Consider the following 19,530-nt stretch of genomic DNA (forward strand, 5'->3'; position numbering starts at 1 on the left):
GAACTTCCTGGCCTTCATATATTCATCGTTGGTCATGTGAGGTACAAATCTTACCAATTCAGTGAAAGCGCGGTCATATTCCGCCACTGTTCTGTTGCCTTGCGTTAGAGTATGAAATTCGGTAGCCTTGCGGTTTCGAACACTTAGGGGAAAATGTTTCTTGTAGAACAACTCTAAGAATCGGGTCCAGGTCAAATCCGGATTGCTCCCCCTAACCATCATCCACCACCTACGGGCGTCATCATCTAATGTGAATGCTGCCAACGTCACTTTCTGTGCGTCGGTGCTAGGGAAGATCTCGAATAACTTTTCCATTTCCAACACCCATGCTTCAGCCTTCATCGGCTCTATACCCCCAGAGAACCTTGGCAGTCTCATTTTCTTGAACTCCCTGATCAAAGCTATCGTGCCATCCCCATATAAGGCTGGTTGCGGGGGAACCTGCGGCACGGGAGGAGGTGGAGGTGGAGCTACATTTCGGCCGTTGGTCTGCTCGGCCTGAGTCGACGTAGCACTAGCGAACTGTTGCCTGGTTTGCCTCAACTCGCGGGCCAAACCCTCAACTAATCTTTCCAATCTGTCCATTCTGTCTTCGGGCTGATCTCGGCCAAGCGGTGGTCTACCTCTCCTCATGATGCTATGAGCGTGCAAAGTATGACTTTAAAACAATTAAGCAAATAACCACATAGGCAAATAGCAAATAAGCATATCAAGACAATGCACACTTCACTCAAACAACAAATACCAAGATGCAACCCTAACATTTTTCTAAGGGAAATCCTATGCTCTTCAGGACTCAAAGTGTGTGAATAACGTATACCGAGGAACTTGTGCTCTGATACCATTCTGTCACGACCCCAAACCGCCCCTAGTAGTTTAGTGCCGTGATGGCCAGTAATCCGTAATTACCGAAGGCCAACTTTTCAAAACTTAACACATTCAGAGTATGAATATAGGGGGCTCACAAATGCGGAAGCAATAAATTAAATACAAGTAGTCCATAAGAGCTGTGCGTAGATCAAAGCAATGCCATACATTCCAATTAACTTCACAACTTAAATACAACAAGGTAAAATTTCATGTTACATCTTGATCAAAAGGCTTCTCGATCCGACATATACAAAATACAGCTAATACAAGTCAAGAAGCATGATTTTCAAGATTTGCCGACATGCAAGGTAGGCATCGCCGACGTGAATGCAAAAGCAAGCCGACATAAGTACAAAACCAAAACAAGCATCCAAACGATCTAGGCGTCGCCGCCGTCCTGCTCATCACCTACATATATATAGAGGGGTGAGTACAAAACTCAGTGAATGGTACTAAAAATAAAGGTTTTACATGAATAAAGCCGAGGTCCTTCAAAACGAAACACATCAAACTTAGCAAGGTAAGGGATGAACCGTATTCATCAATCAAACATTACAAGTATCCAAAGGTGTTTACTGACATAGGCAAAACAAGGGATGAACCGTATTCATCATACAAGTATCGTAACATCGACAAAGCGAGGGATGAACCGTATTCATCATACAAGTATCGTAACATCGGCAAAGCGAGGGATGAACCGTATTCATCACACAAGTATCGTAACATCGGCAAAGCGAGGGATGAACCGTATTCATCATACAAGTATCGTAACATCGGCAAAGCGAGGGATGAACCGTATTCATCATACAAGTACCAAGGGCTGTACGATCCGTAATCGTTTGGTCAAAAGTATTGCGAAAGTTTAGAGTCCTCCAATACAAGGGACTTGTGTTACTTAGGCCCGTAGCCCGATTTAACAAGGACCGTATCCTTTTATACTTAGTACTGCGAAAGTTTAAAGTCCTCCAGCACAAGGGACTTGTGTTACTTAGGCCCGTAGCCCGATTTAACAAGGACCGTATCCTTTTCAAAGATGGCATCAAAACAAGGATTATACTTGTCATATCAAAACAAGAGCTATTCATTCATGCTTAACAAAACACTTTTGTCAAAACAAAGCAAGCAAGGTTTATCAAAACAAGTATAACATAGCTTTATCAATAATACCACTCACCTAGTTCTTCAGGTGCAAACTCAAAGCAATATCAAGGACCTACAATCACATGGCAAGTCACATTCTCAAAACAAGCTCTATATATACATGCAAATGATCTCGGCATTCATGCCAGATCTAACTCAAGGACAAAACAAAACAAGCTGGGAGCTTACACACTGCTCCCGTTTCTCGAAAACACACTGGGTACAGTCCCGGGCTAAGCCGAGGTCCCGCTAAACAAGATCAGGAAAAATCTGGGTTTTCCTTTTCCTTTGAAGAATATGAAGAACATGATCATTGGAAAGATGAATGCAAGTTCACAACTTGTTACAAAAATCTGAGTTTTCATGCCAAGAGTTCAAAATATATGGACCTGGGTACCTATCAAAGAAAGGCATGCAAGAACAAACACAAAACATGATTTTCGTTCCAACTTTTCGATCAAAATGAGACTTTGTTCAAGAACACATGAAAAACCATTTTCTCTTTCCAAACCAACTTCAAAACGATGCATGACATGCAAAACAAATCCGATCATGCAATGCAGCTAGATATTCAACAAAAACAATCAAAGGGGATCAAGATTCTAACCTCAAAACTCGGATCTAACGGCTCAAGCCACAAAGATCAAGCTTGGAAGACAACTCTCACTCAAGAACTCTTCTTCCTCCTTTCTAGAGCTTCTCTCTCTAAAACAAAGATTTGAGACAACAAATGATTTGTTCCAAGGTCTGCCGGCTGTCTTAACAAACAGCTCGGACACGTGGCATTAACGGGTTGGTTCAGCTCCAAAAAGGTGATTGATAGACAAGACAAGTCTCTGACAAATCGTATGCAGCAAGCTCGGGTAAGACACATCGGCAAAGAGATGACATCGGCTCAAAACAAGGATCCAGCAACGGGATAGAAAAACATCGGCTAGGGAGGACGACACTTGACTAAGCTGTGCCACACCTTGGCCGGGGTGCGCCACATCTCGGCCTAGGCCATACCTGCCTGCGGACAAGGTTCAAGTGCGAAACATCTCGGCAAAGAGTGCCCGAGGTGAAGATGGGGTTAAACAAGACCTCAAGATAGTTCTAAGTACAAAGGGTCAAAGGCGGACTAAGCTCAAGATGATCTCGGCTACGCACACACACACACTAAGCAAGGAACAAAATCATGCAAACAACTATAGCGAACCAAGGCAAGGTAAAACCTTCAAATTAACATAACAAGCAAGACCATGCAAGAATGTACACAAATATGGCAAGAGTAAGGTGAGGGTTGTTACAAGTGATCAGTATTGAGCACAGTCATTCTACTATGATCATATCCGAGCTGAGATGCTGTCTGTTTTCTCTTTTGCAAGGTAGTCCTGGAACCATAGCTTCAGAAGGCTCCGATATCCCCCGGGCACATTGGACTAGTGCTGATAGACTTTGTTAGGTCAGAAATTCAATTCAAGGGCAACCAGTGTTCTTTTGCCGAGGCAAGGTAAAGAAGGGCCAAACAGGGCTCATTGGTTCATCTGATCCGACAGTCACCAGCCACATCACCTTTGTTCGGACTCAGCAGACCATGATGGCACAGGGTTCAGAAGAATTTGTGGCCGTGATAGCAACATTAAATCAGGGAACTGCCATGCAGGCTGAGACCAGTATTGAAACGCAGCGCCCACCTGGGGTATCTGCCTCACATCCAGCTTTGGAACCCCAACCAAACTTTGACCCACTTCCGCCGGTTGAAGATTTGCCGTGTCTGAATTCTCGGGAAAGGTTGACTCAAGCTCAGGTGCTCAGACCCCTGGTGCAGCCTACTGAGAGGCTTCGACCCTTTCATGTTAATGAGCTCAACCCGACTACAGTGAAGATTGCGAACCTTGAGAAGCAATTCAAAAAGGCCCAGGGCCTTAACTCCATTCCCGACATTGAGGATGGGCACACCGAGGCTGCCGTTCGGCTCCCAGACAGATTCAAAATGCCATGTATTGACCGTTTCGACGGGTCTGGAGATCCAATGGTACATATCCGACTTTTCTTGGATGTCCTAAAGCCGATGGGACTGACTAAGCCACAGAAACTCTCTCTATATGGAAGAACCCTGTCGGGTGTAGCAGCTACTTGGTACACTAAGTTGGAGGACAAAGTGAAGCAAGACTGGGAAGAATTGGCTGAGGCCTTTGTTGATCAGTATTCCTACAATACCCAAGTTGAAATGACCATGCAAGAGCTTGAAACAACCCGCCAGAACCCAACAGAGCCTTTTGTGGAATTTGTAGCAAGGTGGAGGGCAAAGGCAGCACAGATGACAGATCGTCCTTCTGAGAAGGATCAAGTGCAGATGATGGTCCGAAACCTCGAGCATGATATGTTGCAAAAGTTGATAGTTGCTCCACTATTCACTTTCAAAAGTTTTCATGAACTGGGGGTTCAAGTCGAGAATGCGTTCAACAGCGGGATCATTCCCAGGACAAGGGAACTGACAAGGAAGGTGATTTCAGGGAGTACCAACGCTGGTAGTAGTGCTATTCCCAAACCCACCGAGATCAATGCAGTCGCCATAGCCAACCCTTTTGCCAAACCAAACCTACAAACAGCCGGTCCAGCCCGAGCTCAGGGCAGAACTTTCACTCCCCTCTATATGAGCCTGACTAGCGCACTAAAAGCCTTGATGGAAAGAGGGCATCTCAAACCCCTCGATCCTCAACCTCTGCCTAACCCACTTCCAGCCAGACATAACCCCTCCAAGTACTGTATGTACCATCAACAGCGCGGTCATGGCACTGACCGTTGCTACCGCCTTCGTCATGATGTCCAAAATCTCATCGACAACCGGACGATAGCTCCACCTTCAGCCCCCAATGACCAAGTACCTCATCCACATCTCAATCTGATCCACACACTGGCCGTCCCTTACGACCCCAGCGTATACATCACCCCGACCCATCTACCCAAGCCTGAGGTGTTTATCCCGGAAAGCATGGACTTATGCATGATGGGTGCATCTGAACCCCAATCATCTCAAACCCACGAACCCACTACTTCCGAGCTGATGAAAATGATTGAAGACCTTTAGAGAACTGTGGCAGATCTGGCCTTTGGAGTTTTGGCCCCGTCATCAACCGCATCACATACCAGGGAGTTCATGTCAAAAGGCTCCTCAAGACGGGTTGCATTTGAAGGAGGCCAATCCCTTGGCAAAGTGGAGGCAAGTGGTAAGAACAAGGTAGGGGCAAGCATTGGTCCCCATGAACACCTTCGGTGGGATATTGAGGCTTTGAAAGCTGAGGGACTGAACAAAGAGCAAGTCCTCGCAGTTGTCACAAAAACTGTGGATGACACTTTCGCCACTCAGAATGAGAGCAGTCTGAATCAAGGGGCAAGCTGGGAGAAGCGCCTTTGTACCAGGAATGTTCCTTTCAGCCCTAATCCCTTGCTCGGAAGAGATCAGCAAACCCAGTCAGCGCCTGCCAATCCCTTTGCTGGTGCATCCAGCAAAACTCCACAAACCTCAAAATATCCATCTCGGGGCCAGAGGGTGTTCGCACCACTGTACATGTCCCTATCAGCGGCCTTTAGGATCTTGATTAGAGAGGGGAATTTGAAACCCTTTGAGCCGCGACCACTGCCAGATAGACTTCCTTCCTCCCATGATCCGACCAAGTACTGTGCCTTTCATCAGCAAGTCGGCCACGTCACTGATGGTTGTTTCCGTCTTCGCCACGAAATACAAGATCTGATTGACAATAAGGTCATCGTCGCACCAACTCAACAAAGTCTATCGTCATTGGATCAGTGAACCTGGGGGATAATACGGTGCGATCGGGGGATGAACCACCTGCGGGCGGCGCTCAGTTTACTTCAGATGTGGCGTTTGACACGCACAGTTTTGAGCAATGTGCGAACACTAGCTTTGGTACTTTCTGACTTGGGTATTGGGTCAGTCTTGTTGTGTTGTTTTGAGTCTGTTTTGAGTCAGTCTTTTTGTTTCAGGTCTGTCTTGTTGTATCGAGTCAGTCCTGTTTTGTTAAGAGTCGGGTGATTCCGGGGGTGTTACCTCGGACATCACTATCTTGTTTTGCGTTTGTCTTTTTGCCTTCTTTTGAGTCTGTTGCTGCCTTGGAGCCAGTTATGCCAACAGATTTGAATGAAATAGCAGCAATTTTCATACTCTTGTGTTTGCTTCTGCCGTGTGCCAGTTGTGCCAGAAGTTTGAATGACATGACAGTGCTCTTCGCCTGCCTTTTCTGTGCCTTTGAAGTCATTGTAATGACCTAAGTTTTCCAAAACTTTTTTCGAAACATTGTGATAAAAACAAAGAGGAAAGAATTCCTTGGGTTTTGCAAAATTTAATCAATTGAGAGAAAGAGAGGCATGCTAAGCCCTTAATGATCGAGATCATGCTTGTTAATGTGAGTACTGAGAAGGATCCTCACTTGATCCAGATTGGTCCCACACTGTCTTCAGCACGAGCGATCTGTCGCTTTCTTAAAAACTTTCAAAAACAAAATGTTTTGCGCGGTCCTGCGAAGACCTGTGTGGAATCGCTCTTGAGATTGTGCAGCCTAGGATCGCCCTCAGCCTCGAAACTCAACCCCTTCGCTCCCAAACCTTGAACTTGAATTCAGAAGGTTCAACGACCAACTACGATGTGAGGCCTGCGTGGCCAGATTTGAAGCAGCCCTCGAACAAGAGGCCAAGAAAGTCAGATCAAAAAGATCAGAAGATCAGAAGAAGCTTGCAAAGCTAGAACAGAAGTACCCCTCGAACTAGGGGCAAAGATATCAGACATGCTCGAAGAGCTGAAGATGAGTCCTCTTGCAAAACAGCAGCCATTCTCCTGGATTCAAATGACTTCAGGATCTCAAAACCATTTGACATGGGCAAAGCTACACTTTTACCCTTGAGAGGCTCGCTGGGTCGAAAACCCGGAAGGGCGACCCAGGCAAAAGTTAGAGCAAGAAAAAGAACAAAAAAAAAAAAGAACAAAAAAAGAAAAATACAAAAAAAAAGAAAAAATGCAAAGAAAAGAACAAAAAAGAAAATCAAAAAGGAAATGAAATAAAAAGAAATGAAAAGAAAAGAAATGAAAAGAATTGAAAAGAAAAGAAAAACAAAGCTCGCAAGGTCGAAAACCCGCATCGGGCGCCTTGGCAAAAGTTAGAGCCTAAAAAGGAGAGGTTAATACCCGAGTGTACCTTAACCCCGAACTACGTAAGTCTTGATTCCCATATTTGGGATACGTAGGCAACTTCATTCTGAAGTCCAGCCGTAAAACACTTCAAAATCAACTGTGTCCATGTAATGGTTTTGATCATCTTTGCCTTCTCTGTATCCGAGAGTTCGGTTGTCGTCATCACTCTGAGGACTGATTGCAATGCGCTGCGATGCTATCCAAACAAGGGGCAACTTTCCGTTGCCATACAGTGTGCCACGGTGCCATTCAAACAAGGGGCAACTTTCCGTTGCCGTACAGCTCTTTTCAAACAAGGGGCAATTTTCCTTCGGATCTGAAGTTGCGCATCTCAAGAGTAGGTTCCGTGCTTGTTGAGCGTTGGCCGTTTGCAAAAATAATTTTTGAGAATTTTTACTGAGGTTGACTGATCTCTCGAAAATTATTCCATCTTTTCCAAAACTGGACCATTTCTTAGACCCAAAAAGGGAAAATTTTCAGTGCTCATAGCCTGACTTGCATGATTTTCAAATCAAAAATCGAACAAGTGTGTTAATCTAACTCTCATATTGGTCAAAATTGTTTTCGTAGAAAACAAAATAAAAAATGGTCAAAATGATGAACTAGGGGCACAATTGAGTCAGGCTTCCTGTCTTTTCCCCATTTTCAACATACTTGCCAAGAAGGGCACTCTACCTGCCAGAAAAGGGCACCACTGAAGCTAACCGCAAAAGGGCAGAAGGCTCTCACATCCTCCACGCAACGAGGTATCAAGCCAAGTGCGAAGCACGAACGGGAACGGATCAAGATATTCCACTCCTTTGTTTGGACAGATCTAATCACGTCCAAACTCCCCAGTAAGAGCATCGTCGCTGCACATCCAGCCGCATCGCATCCCCTCTGTGGGAGAAAGTTCACTATTGTGAGCAGAAGAAGAGAATCTAGCAGAATGCTTGGAGCCAGAACCCGCAACTTCCTGTTTATTCATCAACCACCCTGGGGAGGGATGAAAAATGAGAGATTAAAGAATAGAGAGATGTGCGTTGAGAGAAAAAGTGAGAAAAGGGCTTTTTCAGAAAAACAGAGCCTGAGGGCCGAGCGATGTGAGAATCACAAATGAGAAAGGGTGGGAAACAATACCCGGGGAAATAGGCTCCATGTGCACATTTGAGTCTTGTATTTTATTTTGTCTGTCTCGATTCTCGTTTTGAGTCGCTTCGAGTGTTACTCGATGTGTTTAGATTGTTTACCTTTGTTTTTCACTTGTCGAGTCGTTTTGGCTGTGGCCAGTCGTCGGCTCAATACACGGTTAAGAACTCATTTCTCAATTTCCAAAAAAAAAAAAAAAATCATCTTGTGATCAGAGTGCTGTGCCATTCTCCACATTTGTGCAAAACAGTATTTGTTCTTTCATAAAACTGCAGGGTCCACCCCCGATAAGTGTGAACAGTAAAACAAGGACCTATCTGAAGCTATGTAGGTTCCACACTGCAAAGCAAAAGAAAAAAAGGAAAATTTGGAGCATCTTAGGGTGTTCCAGCTTTGGCAAGATCCGAGACTGCATTTCAGGTGCAGCTTCCCAGACCTCGCCATTTCTCTGGAGTATGAGTGTATCTCGACCCCAAGTGTAAGCCTGCTTCAAGTCAGAATGGCAATTAAAGCAGCAGCAGATGTTATCTCTCGTCAATATAAACAGGGTGTCCCTTTTTGAGCTGAGCGTATTGCCAAGTCCTCCGAAAGGTAAATCGGAGGCACCAGAGTACATGTTTGATGCCTTTCCATTGCATGGAGTGTGCACTTTCATATACACTTCTGTTACATGCGTGCCGCGCATTGTTATGATTCATGCATAGAATATGCTTGATTTCGATTCAGCATAGAATTTGCTTTCACTACTGCATAGAATATGCTCCCGTTTCTTGCATAGAAAATGCTCGCATCTTTTGCATAGAAAATGCACTCTTCCATACTTGCATAGAAAATGCACCTCATTTGCATAGAACATGCATTCACTCGCACTATCTTGTGCACTTACACTTTGTATCTCACTCGCACTATTTTGTGCATTGCATTTCAATCGCGCTGTTTAGCGTATCGCACTGTTTAGTGCATTTCAAATCAATCGCGCTGTCTAGCGTATCGCACTGTTTAGTGCATTTCAATCGCGCTGTTTAGCGTATCGCACTGTTTAGTGCATTTCAAATCAATCGCGCTGTCTAGCGTATCGCACTGTTTAGTGCATTTCAATCGCGCTATTTTGCGCATCGCACTGTTTTGTGCAGTTTACATTCGCGCTATGTTGCGCACCTCAATCGCACTGTTTTGTGTAGTTTATCATTCGCGCATCGCACTGTTTTGTGCTGCTACATTCGCGCTATTTTGCGCACCTCAACCGTATTGCACTATTTTGTGCAGTTTACATTCGCGCTATTTTGCGCACCTCAATCGCACTATTTTGTGCAGTTTATCACTCGCGCTATTTTGCGCATTGCACTGTTTTGTGCAGTTTACATTCGCGCTATTTTGCGCACCTCAATCGCACTGTTTTGTGCAGTTTATCATTCGCGCTATTTTGCGCATCGCACTGTTTTGTGCAGTTTACATTCGCGCTATTTCGCGCATCTCAATCGCACTTTCTTGTGCATTTCATCTCACTCGCACTGTTTTGTGCATTTCAAATCACTCGCGCTTTCTTGCGCATCGCACTGTTTTGTGCACCTTACTTGCATTTTGCATGCATTCTATCGCGCTATCTTGCACACCTCACTTGTACTTGTTAGTACATTGCATTGTTTTGAATACAAACCGGCTTCGCGTAGCGTATAAGTCCAATTATCAAAGTCTTCTCATTTGCATCCTGCCCCTGAACTACGCTGGTTTGATTCCTTGGAAAGGGATACGTAGGCAGCCTGCGGGCACAACCATTCATTCATTTGTATTTTGTTTGTTTGTCCAAGTCTTCGGCCTTGTCAAAAATGGGTCGTCTCTGGGCTTTGACATTCACTCCCGTCATTGTTATGACTTTCGAGTTCTGTCAAAGAGGGGCAACTGTAGACACCCCATTTTTGACCGCCCTTAAGACTTGGGCGTTACTGATGGTTTACTTGGTGGAGACAGGTGTGCAGGGGAAATGTTCAGTTTCTTTGGCAAGGAGAGAGGCAAATCCTTCAAAACACTTTGTTTAGGAGTTTGGAGTTGAAGAAGAGAGGAAAGGAGAGGAGAAAACTAATTTGGGAGAAGTTCGGCATGAATCCGGGTAGAAGCGAGTCGAGCAGCCCTCGCTGAATCTGGCTTATCTGTCTGTACGCTTGGATTTTAGCTATGGGGCTACCACCATCGGAAATCTTACTTCCGGGGCTTCATTTTTCACTCAAGAATCTCCTAGAACCAAGTCCGGGTGGGGGAGATATGATCAGTTGAAGTCGGGCATCATCCCGGTTGGATCGAATCTGCGCGGCTTCACGAAAAATGGCATAACTTTTTGCACAGAAGTAATTTTAATGCAAGGTTTACGCCATTGGAAAGCTAACTTCCAGGGCTTCAATTTGGACACCAACTGGAACTTTTTTGACCTCACCGGCCACCCATCGGCACTATATTTATCCGACCGGAAATTTATTGTGCCGACCGGCAATTTATTGTGCCGACCGGCAGTTTAAAGTAGCCGACCGGCCTTTTTTGCTAGCCGACGACCTTCCGGAGCATTCTGTAGATTGAGTGGATTCCAGCTGTGCCAGCTGGAGGGCACAGACTGGATCCTCCATACACGTGTATGGAGGATCTTGGCTCTTGGTTTTGAAGCTTCTAAGAGAAGTCTTACTCCCTTGGCTCTATAAAGGAAGCCCTCTTCTTCCTTATGCTAGGTTAGAAAAAAAACCAGCTGGAGCATTATACATACAACCCTATATCTATACATTCAACCCTCTCTTCCAAGCTCCAAAGTCCATTATCCTTGGCCATTTACACACCAAGCCATAGCACAACACCACCACTTCCATTTCCAGCAGCTGGAGGCTGTTCTTCAAAGCCTAAGGAGCCACAAACTCAAGCCAAGAAGCCATCAAAGTTTGGTCTTCAAGGGTGAGTAGCATTTCCTCTCTTTTGAGCTTTTTCTTGTATCATTTCTTAGCCATATTTGCTTACGGTTTTAGGCTCCGACCTTAACTGAAACTAGGTCTTTTTTGAGCTATTCTACATGTTTGTTGAAGGGCTCAACCCTCTTTGAGAACCCTATCTCACACTTGTTTCAATAGCTCTTTGTATGACAATATTCTTGCATGCTTCACTAGCCTATCATTTTTCTATTTTTGGACCATGATCAGAACTTAAAGTGGCCTTATTTTGACCTTCTTAACATGTTTTATTAAGGGTCTTTGCTTGTTTGGTGAATGCTTTGTATACCTCATGTTATAGCCACTTTTGAGCCTCATTTTGCATTGAATTTCTAGCATGTTTGTATACTGATTTCGGGGCTGCCATGAACTGTAAATGTGTATATTTTTGGTCCCTCTTCGATGTTGTAGAAGGACATTTTTCAGTTTGGCTTTTGCATATACCACTTGCTTCATACCCCTCTCTTGACCCTCATTTTTGCATGCCATTGTTGCTCTACCTATGCTTGCTGTTTGACCATGTTCATAACTGAAAAAATGCCTATTTAGGGACTGCCTAGCTTCTGTATTTGCACTTCATGTCCATATTGTGCACGCATTGCATAGCTATAGGCCATTTCGGGTGCCTAAATTCGCATTTCGGGACTATTCCATGCATTTGGTATCATTTCGCCTCATTTCGGGACTGTTTTCCCCCATATTTTAGTGCTGAAATTCCATTAGAATGATTTCTTTCCATTTTTCATGCCATTGCATTGCATATGCCATTGCCTCGGTTTGCGTGCCCGTGTGCACGCATTTCGAGGCACTTCATTTTCATCCATCGGCATCCTATGTGAGTGTGGCTGAGGCTCACTCATGTTGGTATAAGCCCATATCACATTTTCATGTCATTTGCATTGCGTATGCCATTGCCTCGATTTGCGTGCCCGTGTGCACGCATTTCGAGGCACTCCATTTTCATTCGTCGGCCTCTTATGTGAGTGTGGCTGAGGCTCTCTCATGTTAGTATAAGTCCATGTTGCATTCTATATGCCATTTTAGCCATTGCATAGCATATGCCATTGCCTCGGTTTGCGTGTCTGTGTACACGCATTTTGAGGCACTTCATTTTCATCTTATGGCCACTGATGTGGGTGCGGCTGAGGTCCACTCACATTGGTGTAAGTCCATCTTACATTGTGTATGCCTTGTTTCAATGCGTTGTGCATGTTATGTTGTTAGCATTGTGTGTGCCATGTAGTTATATTACATGTTTGTATGTTTGCTTGCATGCCTAGGTCGCATGTGCATTGTCGTGCATTGCCTCGCCTCTTGACCAACCATGATTGAGGTCGGGTCCCTTGTATGTTTTGTGTGCATTGCATTTGACATTGAAATGCATACTTGACTCTTTGGCCATCATGCATCGAAATGCGTGATTGGTGGCCCGAGGGTCGAGGGCCATGTTCCATTGAGTTCATTACATGATAGGGAGTGTGTCCATGCATACATGTGCCCAAAATCCTATGCCATACGCTGTCTATTTTCTGTTGCTGTCAAAACTGTCTTCTGCAGGGAGTTTTTGCCGACCGGCATAATTTAGTGCCGGCCGGCACTTTTTGAAATGCCGGTGAGCCAATCAACAGCCGGTGGAAGTTGTGAACTGCCGGTGGGAATTTCCCCGAGCCGGTGGTGCTCTGCAGCATGCAAGGAACCTGTCCTGGAGTTTTGGCAATTTTCAGAGAGACAGGGCAGTATAAACAGAGGTGGCAGTGTTATGGTACGGGCTTTCCGGGCGAGACGGATTCGAGCATGCACCACTCACGCATCCCAAGGCAGGGCTGCGGCCACCTTCTTGCTGCATTTATTTTGTTAATTAATCAAGGGTCTGTAATAATTAATTTAGCTAGGATAGTCGATTTATTATTCGGACTGTATTATTCTTTTGGTCCCTCCGAGCGAGGGCAAACTTGTAATAAGTGTGGGTGCGTGTGTGCATGTCTTCCAACCCCCACTTCTTTCTCCCTTTTATTTACCTGCTTATGATGGTAGATTAGGGCATCATTTATTTTAGCATACCTTATGCTATGCATGTGTGCAACCGTGCATTTGTATTACATGCATTGGGCTCGGTACATCACGCTAACTGCATTTGTACTTCAATTCAAAAATTGACTATGTGATAGTTGATTGCATTTCACATGCCATGTTTAAGATTAGCCGAGCCCATCTAATTGCATCCTGTATGTGTTGCATTAGACAATTTAGCATGAACTAGGACACGCATGTTTTGCTAACTAGTTCACTATTTTGGCACGGAGTACGATGTAAGTATTTATGCTTTAGCATCTCGCATGTGTGTGAATGTTAACATGACAGTATGCTTACCATGAGGCTAGCTGCTTATGTGATATAACTGCTTGAATGCCTGTGGATGGAGGTTGAATTACCTAAATTGGAATAATGCATTAAAACTGTGAGTTTTAAGCCCACTAGATAGTGGCAAAATCATCTTTTCTAAAAGCCCACTTGAGGGTGGCAAAATCTGCATTTTAGCCTACTTGCGAGTAGCAAACCATTTTCAAAACAAACATGAAATGTTTTGTTCCAATTTGGGCGATTTGGTCTATACTTGTTTGCTGCGCGCATAACATAGTAATTCTAGGCTAACAATTGGTTTAAGAACACATAAAGTTTTCAAAAACGGATATCACGGTTAGTAGAGGTCGGCCTTCGGACCGGGCGAAAGGGGGTGCTCATAGCTGACCTTCCCCGATCGTACCCAAGCTCCCGAGCCGAGACAACTCCGGTGATGACGGACATGTGGCCTTCGGCACCGAGTCAGGGTTTCCTAAATTCTCCCATAAAAAATATTTAGGTGGCGACTCTGTATCTGGCAAAGCAGTCCATGTTTGGCACTACTTTTTTCAAAAATCTGTTTCTCAAAACGATTTGCCAGATTTGGACTCTTTGGTTCAGATTAAGAACCGTGACACAAATCGAGTCCGAACTGTAGCGTGAGGCCCACGCGGGCGCGTCTACAGTGGGGATGAGATGTGATCTCATTTGGTTGTTGGCCAGGTCCTGAGCCGTATTTATACCTTATGTGTTGATTGTGCTGTTGTTGTTTCTATTAACTATCATTATAGAAATGTTGTGTCCCATGTTGGTTGTGGCATCACCATGTGAGTGATGGTTGTTGATAGTGTCACTTTGGAAAGAAATGGAAAACAAACTTTTCCTAGTGTTTGGGACCGTCTAGATGTATTGTTGAAAAGTTGATTTAATTCAAGGATTTTAAAGAATTCCCGATTAATCTTTCAGGCAAATAAACTGTGGATGACTCTGCGTTCTGGGTAACATCGTATTTGTGAAAAATGTTTGCAAAGCTTTTGTGTTTTCGTATGGAACATGCAAGATTTATTCCGGAACGTCAACGTTGAAAATTTAAACATCTTTGGGAAATGCCTCTTGAACAAGAAAATGTTTTCTTATTATCTACTCTAAAGATTTGCTTTGGTCGTGGTGTTGAGTAGTGACTCAGCTTGGAGTGCTAGTCGGTTGTTGGTGAATTGTTTCGGGGGAAGTTTGGTTTGTTGAGGCTTGCGTGCCTAAGGTGTGGTCGTTTAGAATGTGTTCCCTTGGTTAGTATCTTCCTTGCTAAGAGTAAGTCGGAGGTTTGTTGTGAAAGTAATTTCTTTCCGTGGGGACTCGGTTGTTGAATGCTCTGTGATTAATTGGCCTTGTGTTTTGGCGTATCCTTAATTTCGGGGACGAAATTCTTTAAGGGGGGAGGTTATAGAGATCCCGGGTTTACCCTTGTTGAACAGTGATCCAGACATGTGTCCGTGGATGTTAGTAATTGATTATTGTCTTGTTTACATCTGTTACTACTTTGAATATTGAGTTATAGGATGTGTTGGGCAGGTTTGTTACAGGTTGGTTGCGTTTGGGAGCCTAGTGCTGCTGCCCAGATTTTTGGACCTTCGCTCGAGCGAGGAGTTGGTCGCTCGAGCGAGAGTTGAGTTCGTGTCTGGTGGATCGAGCCAGAGTGGCTTCGCTCGAGCGAGCGATTGTGTCTGGTTCTGGACCTGAGAGTTGCATTTCTTGGCTCGAGCGAGTTTTCTTCGCTCGAGCGGTCTGGTTTGTTCTTCGCTCGAGCGAGAAGTCTATCGCTCGAGCGTGCTGGTGGCAGACCTGAGGGTTTGAGTTGTTAGCTCGAGCGAGCATTCTTTCGCTCGAGCGCACTTCTAGCTTTTCAGCTCGAGCGAGAACTTCTTGGCTCGAGCGAGATTTTTCTGTGTCTGGTCGCTCGAGCGACAAAGGCTTCGCTCGAGCGAGCGTGTTTTATATCAGCGGACAGTAGCATTTTTGAACATCAGTTTTTCACTTCCTTTTCTTTCAAACCCTAGATCCGAGACTCTCTCTCTCTAAACCTACACTCTCTCTAAGATTTGATCTCCCTAGAGTGTGAATCTAGCCTAGGGCCCTTGTTAAAAAGATAGAGGGCGTTGAGAGCTTCGGCTTAATCTGAAAAAGTTTGGATTTGGAGCACGTTGATCTTCGAGTCTTCATCTCCTTTTTGGCTCAAACTTCGAGGTAGGGATATCCTACTCCTCTCTGTGGATTTTGTCTTTAAATTTTAGTATTTTGAGATGTTAGGGTTGGTTTGGTAATTTGGTGAAAGTTTGGGCTTTTGTGTAATTTTACAAAAGTCGGGGTTTTAAATATATAAACCTATATGCATGTTAGGCATAGAGAAATGAGATTGATGTTGGTACATTGATGGAAATGGAACCCTAGGGTTGTTTTGTGAATTATGGTAATTTGCCCTAATTGGTTTAAATTAATTAATGCATATAATTAATTGAAGAAAACGAGGAATTGAATTGAAAATGTTGATATATTATCCATTTGTGCATTTATTTCCTGCTTAGAAATAATTGCTTTGGACTACCGGTGGAGGGTAGTGTTGATTGTTGTAGACAATGCATGATGATTAGGCAAACTAAAACTAATCAATCGGATGTGTCATAGAGTATGACGGTTGATAGAATACATTAACTTTATGTATTGAGTGATTGTGTATATGACCAGTGTATTTATATGCATTATGTGTAGACGGTTGGTAGAATACATTAACTTTATGTATTGATTGATTGCGTATGTGATTCTGTGTTTACATGTGTTATATTGTGTATAGAACCGTTGTGTTTATATGCACTCTGTAGAGGAGGAGATGGGGGATGTACTCCGCGGTTTAGGGGAAGATGGGGGATGTACCTCTAAACTGGATAGGATTGGGAGGAGATGGGGGATGAACTCCGTAGATACAGCTCATATGCTTGTCTAGTGAAGTGTAGATACAGCTCATATGCTTGTCTAGTGAAGTGTAGATACAGCTCATATGCTTGTCTAGTGAAGTGTGGATACAGCTAATATGCTTATCTGTTGATGTGTGATATGCTTATCTATTGGAATGTTGATATAGCTCATATGCTTATCTGTTGTAGTAGTGATATAGCTCATATGCTTATCTGTTGTAGTGGTGATATAGCTCATATGCTTATCTATTGAAAAGTCTGTTTGATTTGATATAGCACTAAAATGTATATCATCATCGTTTGTGAAGTATGGGAGTAGTTTATGTGTTATTGATACAACACCAAAATGTGTATCCACCGTGAATTTTGAAAATGTTCTAGTGATGAACTATAATCTCATCAAAATGTTTTGGCCAGAGTACTGAACCCTGTTTTCAAACTCAAAATTGAATAAGAAATGAAAAGTGAATTGTAACATAGGTTTGGTTGTCATGGAATTGAAACAAGATGTAAATAGGAGTGTAAGTATCGACCATCTATCAGTTGCTAATCTTTTAATCATTGTTCATAGTTGGTTTAGTATATCTCTGCTGGGCTCTGGCTCACCCTATATGGGGACATTATTTTCAGATACAGGTAGCATGCCGCCTCTAAGGACATAGCTTGGGAGGCTAGGGGCAAGACATATTTTTATTGCCTTATTTTCCTTTTGATGTATTACATGTAAATTTAAGCCAAGGGCTTAATGTGTAACCGAGTTGATACTCTCCTTTGTAACCAAGTGATAACTTGGAAAGCTATAAGCCCGTAGGGCATTTACTTTTGTTGTTAACGTGTAATACTTTTGTAATGGAGTACTCTGATTAATTGAGGGAATGTGGATCTTTTGTATATAAATGTATGTTTATATTGACGGGTTTAATGTTATTATTTTGAGGGCGTGACAACATTCAAGCAAATTAGATCATTGTTGCACGTCAAAAATGCCACCCCAATCCAATCTGCAAAAAAATAAATTAAAAGCTTTAGTAATTAATTAATTATACAAAAGATTAAAAACATTAGTAACTCATCAATTTACAATTAGATCAATTATACAATTTACCCCTCTAACAGACTTTTTTTTCGAGATTATGAGAACAAAAAATTAATTTTAAAGCTAATTCACAAATGGTGCATCCCATTAATGTGCCGTAAGTTCATATAACTTATATTGGTCCATTTAATTGATATGTACCAGTTTTTCTACTCTAACAGGGATTGACCTAGAACCACACCTGTGTTTTGTATACATTCTTTCTCTGTTCGCGATGTTACCCTTTGATTGCTCCTATAAGAAAGAATGACCAATATAATAATGAAATGTATCATTAGTAAGACAAATATGTTAGCTTTTGATTGTTCCTGTAAGGAAGAATGAACCAATATAACAATGAAATGTATCACTAGTAAAACAAATTTAATGCTTGATAATAAAGAATTGCATTGTTCATATCTATCCTTTTCCTATATATCATTTCAACTTAAAAGATGTTTCAAATTATTCACTAGTTTCATTCAATTCTTCGAAATATAGATTAGAGGACTTGTTGAGATTTCATTATAAGATGATTTTTCTAGGTGAAAAAAGAAAAACGAGTAATTTACACCGTTCACAATTAGGGGGCATATAAGCATAGGCAAGATAGATTGTGAAAAAATCCATTTACATTTCACAAGATATGGAACAATTACTGATACCAAACTCATATCCCTTTCTTTCTTCCACAACTATATCAAATCTAAAGTTCTGTCTTAATACCCTGTATTAGTTACTCAGCTAGTTGCTTACCATTATCATGAAACTTTAGACCAAACTCAAGAACAAACAGAAAATACAATCATAGAAACTGAAATCTTAGTTCTTTATTCTATGATGTGAAAGATGCATTTTAAGGAATCATAAATTAATCTCCTATTATGTGAGCCTTCCAATCCATGTTTAATAGTTTCCCTTTCTCATTTTGCCACTTATTTGGTTTTTATTATGTTTCACTTACATGCTTAGAGGATAAGGAAAAAAGAACACATGGAATTTCACAGCAAATTGATTGTGTTCTTTCTAGTTTTTTTTGAAATCTCTCCCTATTCTAATCAAATTTTATCTAAGTTACAAGCAAAAGAATATGAAGTTGCTACAATTCATCCAAATTAATAGCTCTCTGTTGATCTTCTACCTCAATGCTTTCTGAGAGGCCTCATCACAAAATATACACAAAAGTAAAATGACACTACTACAAAAACATATAAAGATCACACTTTTTTTGTGTGATGTATGTTATTTAATCACACCTTTTAGTTTTGTTAAAGTGTGATTAAAAGGGGTCATTTTTAATCACATATTTTAAGTGTGATTAATAACATTTAGATCACACCTTTTAAGTATGATTAAAAATATTTAGATGACATATTTTAAGTGCGATTAAAAATATTTAGTCACATCTTTTAAGTGTGATTAATAACATTTAGATCATAGCTTTTAAGTGTGATTAAAAATATTTAGATCACACATTTTAAGTGTGATTAATAACATTTAGATCACACATTTTAAGTGTGATTAAAAATATTTAGATCGCATCTTTTAAGTGTGATTAATAATATTTAGATCACACATTTTAAGTGAGATTAATAACATTTAGATCACACATTTTAAGTGTGATTAAAAATATTTAGATCACATCTTTTACAGATTTTAAGTGTGATTAATATCTAATAAAACATGTGATTAATAATCAGATAAGATCACACGTTATATGCATTTGAAGAATGTAATGCGCACTATATGCTATATTTTGAATCACAACCATATATTGAATGGAATAACGTCATATATTTCATAAATGAAAGTTAAATGTTTAAAAGTATATACAAAGGAATTAATAAAAAGTTTTTA

The 19,530-nt window shown here is 42.1% G+C and overlaps 1 protein-coding gene across 3 annotated transcripts in view; it reads right to left on the bottom strand.

Annotated features, from left to right (window-relative positions):
* The window catches only part of LOC114311968 (SUPPRESSOR OF ABI3-5-like), a 229,175-nt gene that overhangs the window by 203,811 nt on the left and 5,834 nt on the right, over positions 1 to 19,530 (bottom strand). Inside the window, exons 6-7 of one of the 3 annotated variants that reach the window (XM_082912056.1) lie at positions 17,836 to 17,928; positions 17,544 to 17,599 (exon numbers count right to left, since the gene is read on the bottom strand). The exons of 1 other annotated variant lie outside the window; for it this stretch is intronic. In XM_082912056.1, coding sequence (XP_082768182.1) covers positions 17,576 to 17,599; positions 17,836 to 17,928 — 117 coding nt within the window. In that variant the 3' untranslated portion in view covers positions 17,544 to 17,575. Of the gene's footprint in view, positions 1 to 17,543; positions 17,600 to 17,835; positions 17,929 to 19,530 lie in introns of those variants that run through there. One more of the 3 variants, XM_082912057.1, reaches the window with a different exon arrangement.

The sequence above is a fragment of the Camellia sinensis genome, unplaced genomic scaffold, assembly GCF_055761805.1.
Source record: "Camellia sinensis isolate YWXY unplaced genomic scaffold, ASM5576180v1 Unanchor2, whole genome shotgun sequence".
In the NCBI taxonomy this organism is placed as follows: Eukaryota; Viridiplantae; Streptophyta; class Magnoliopsida; order Ericales; family Theaceae; genus Camellia; species Camellia sinensis.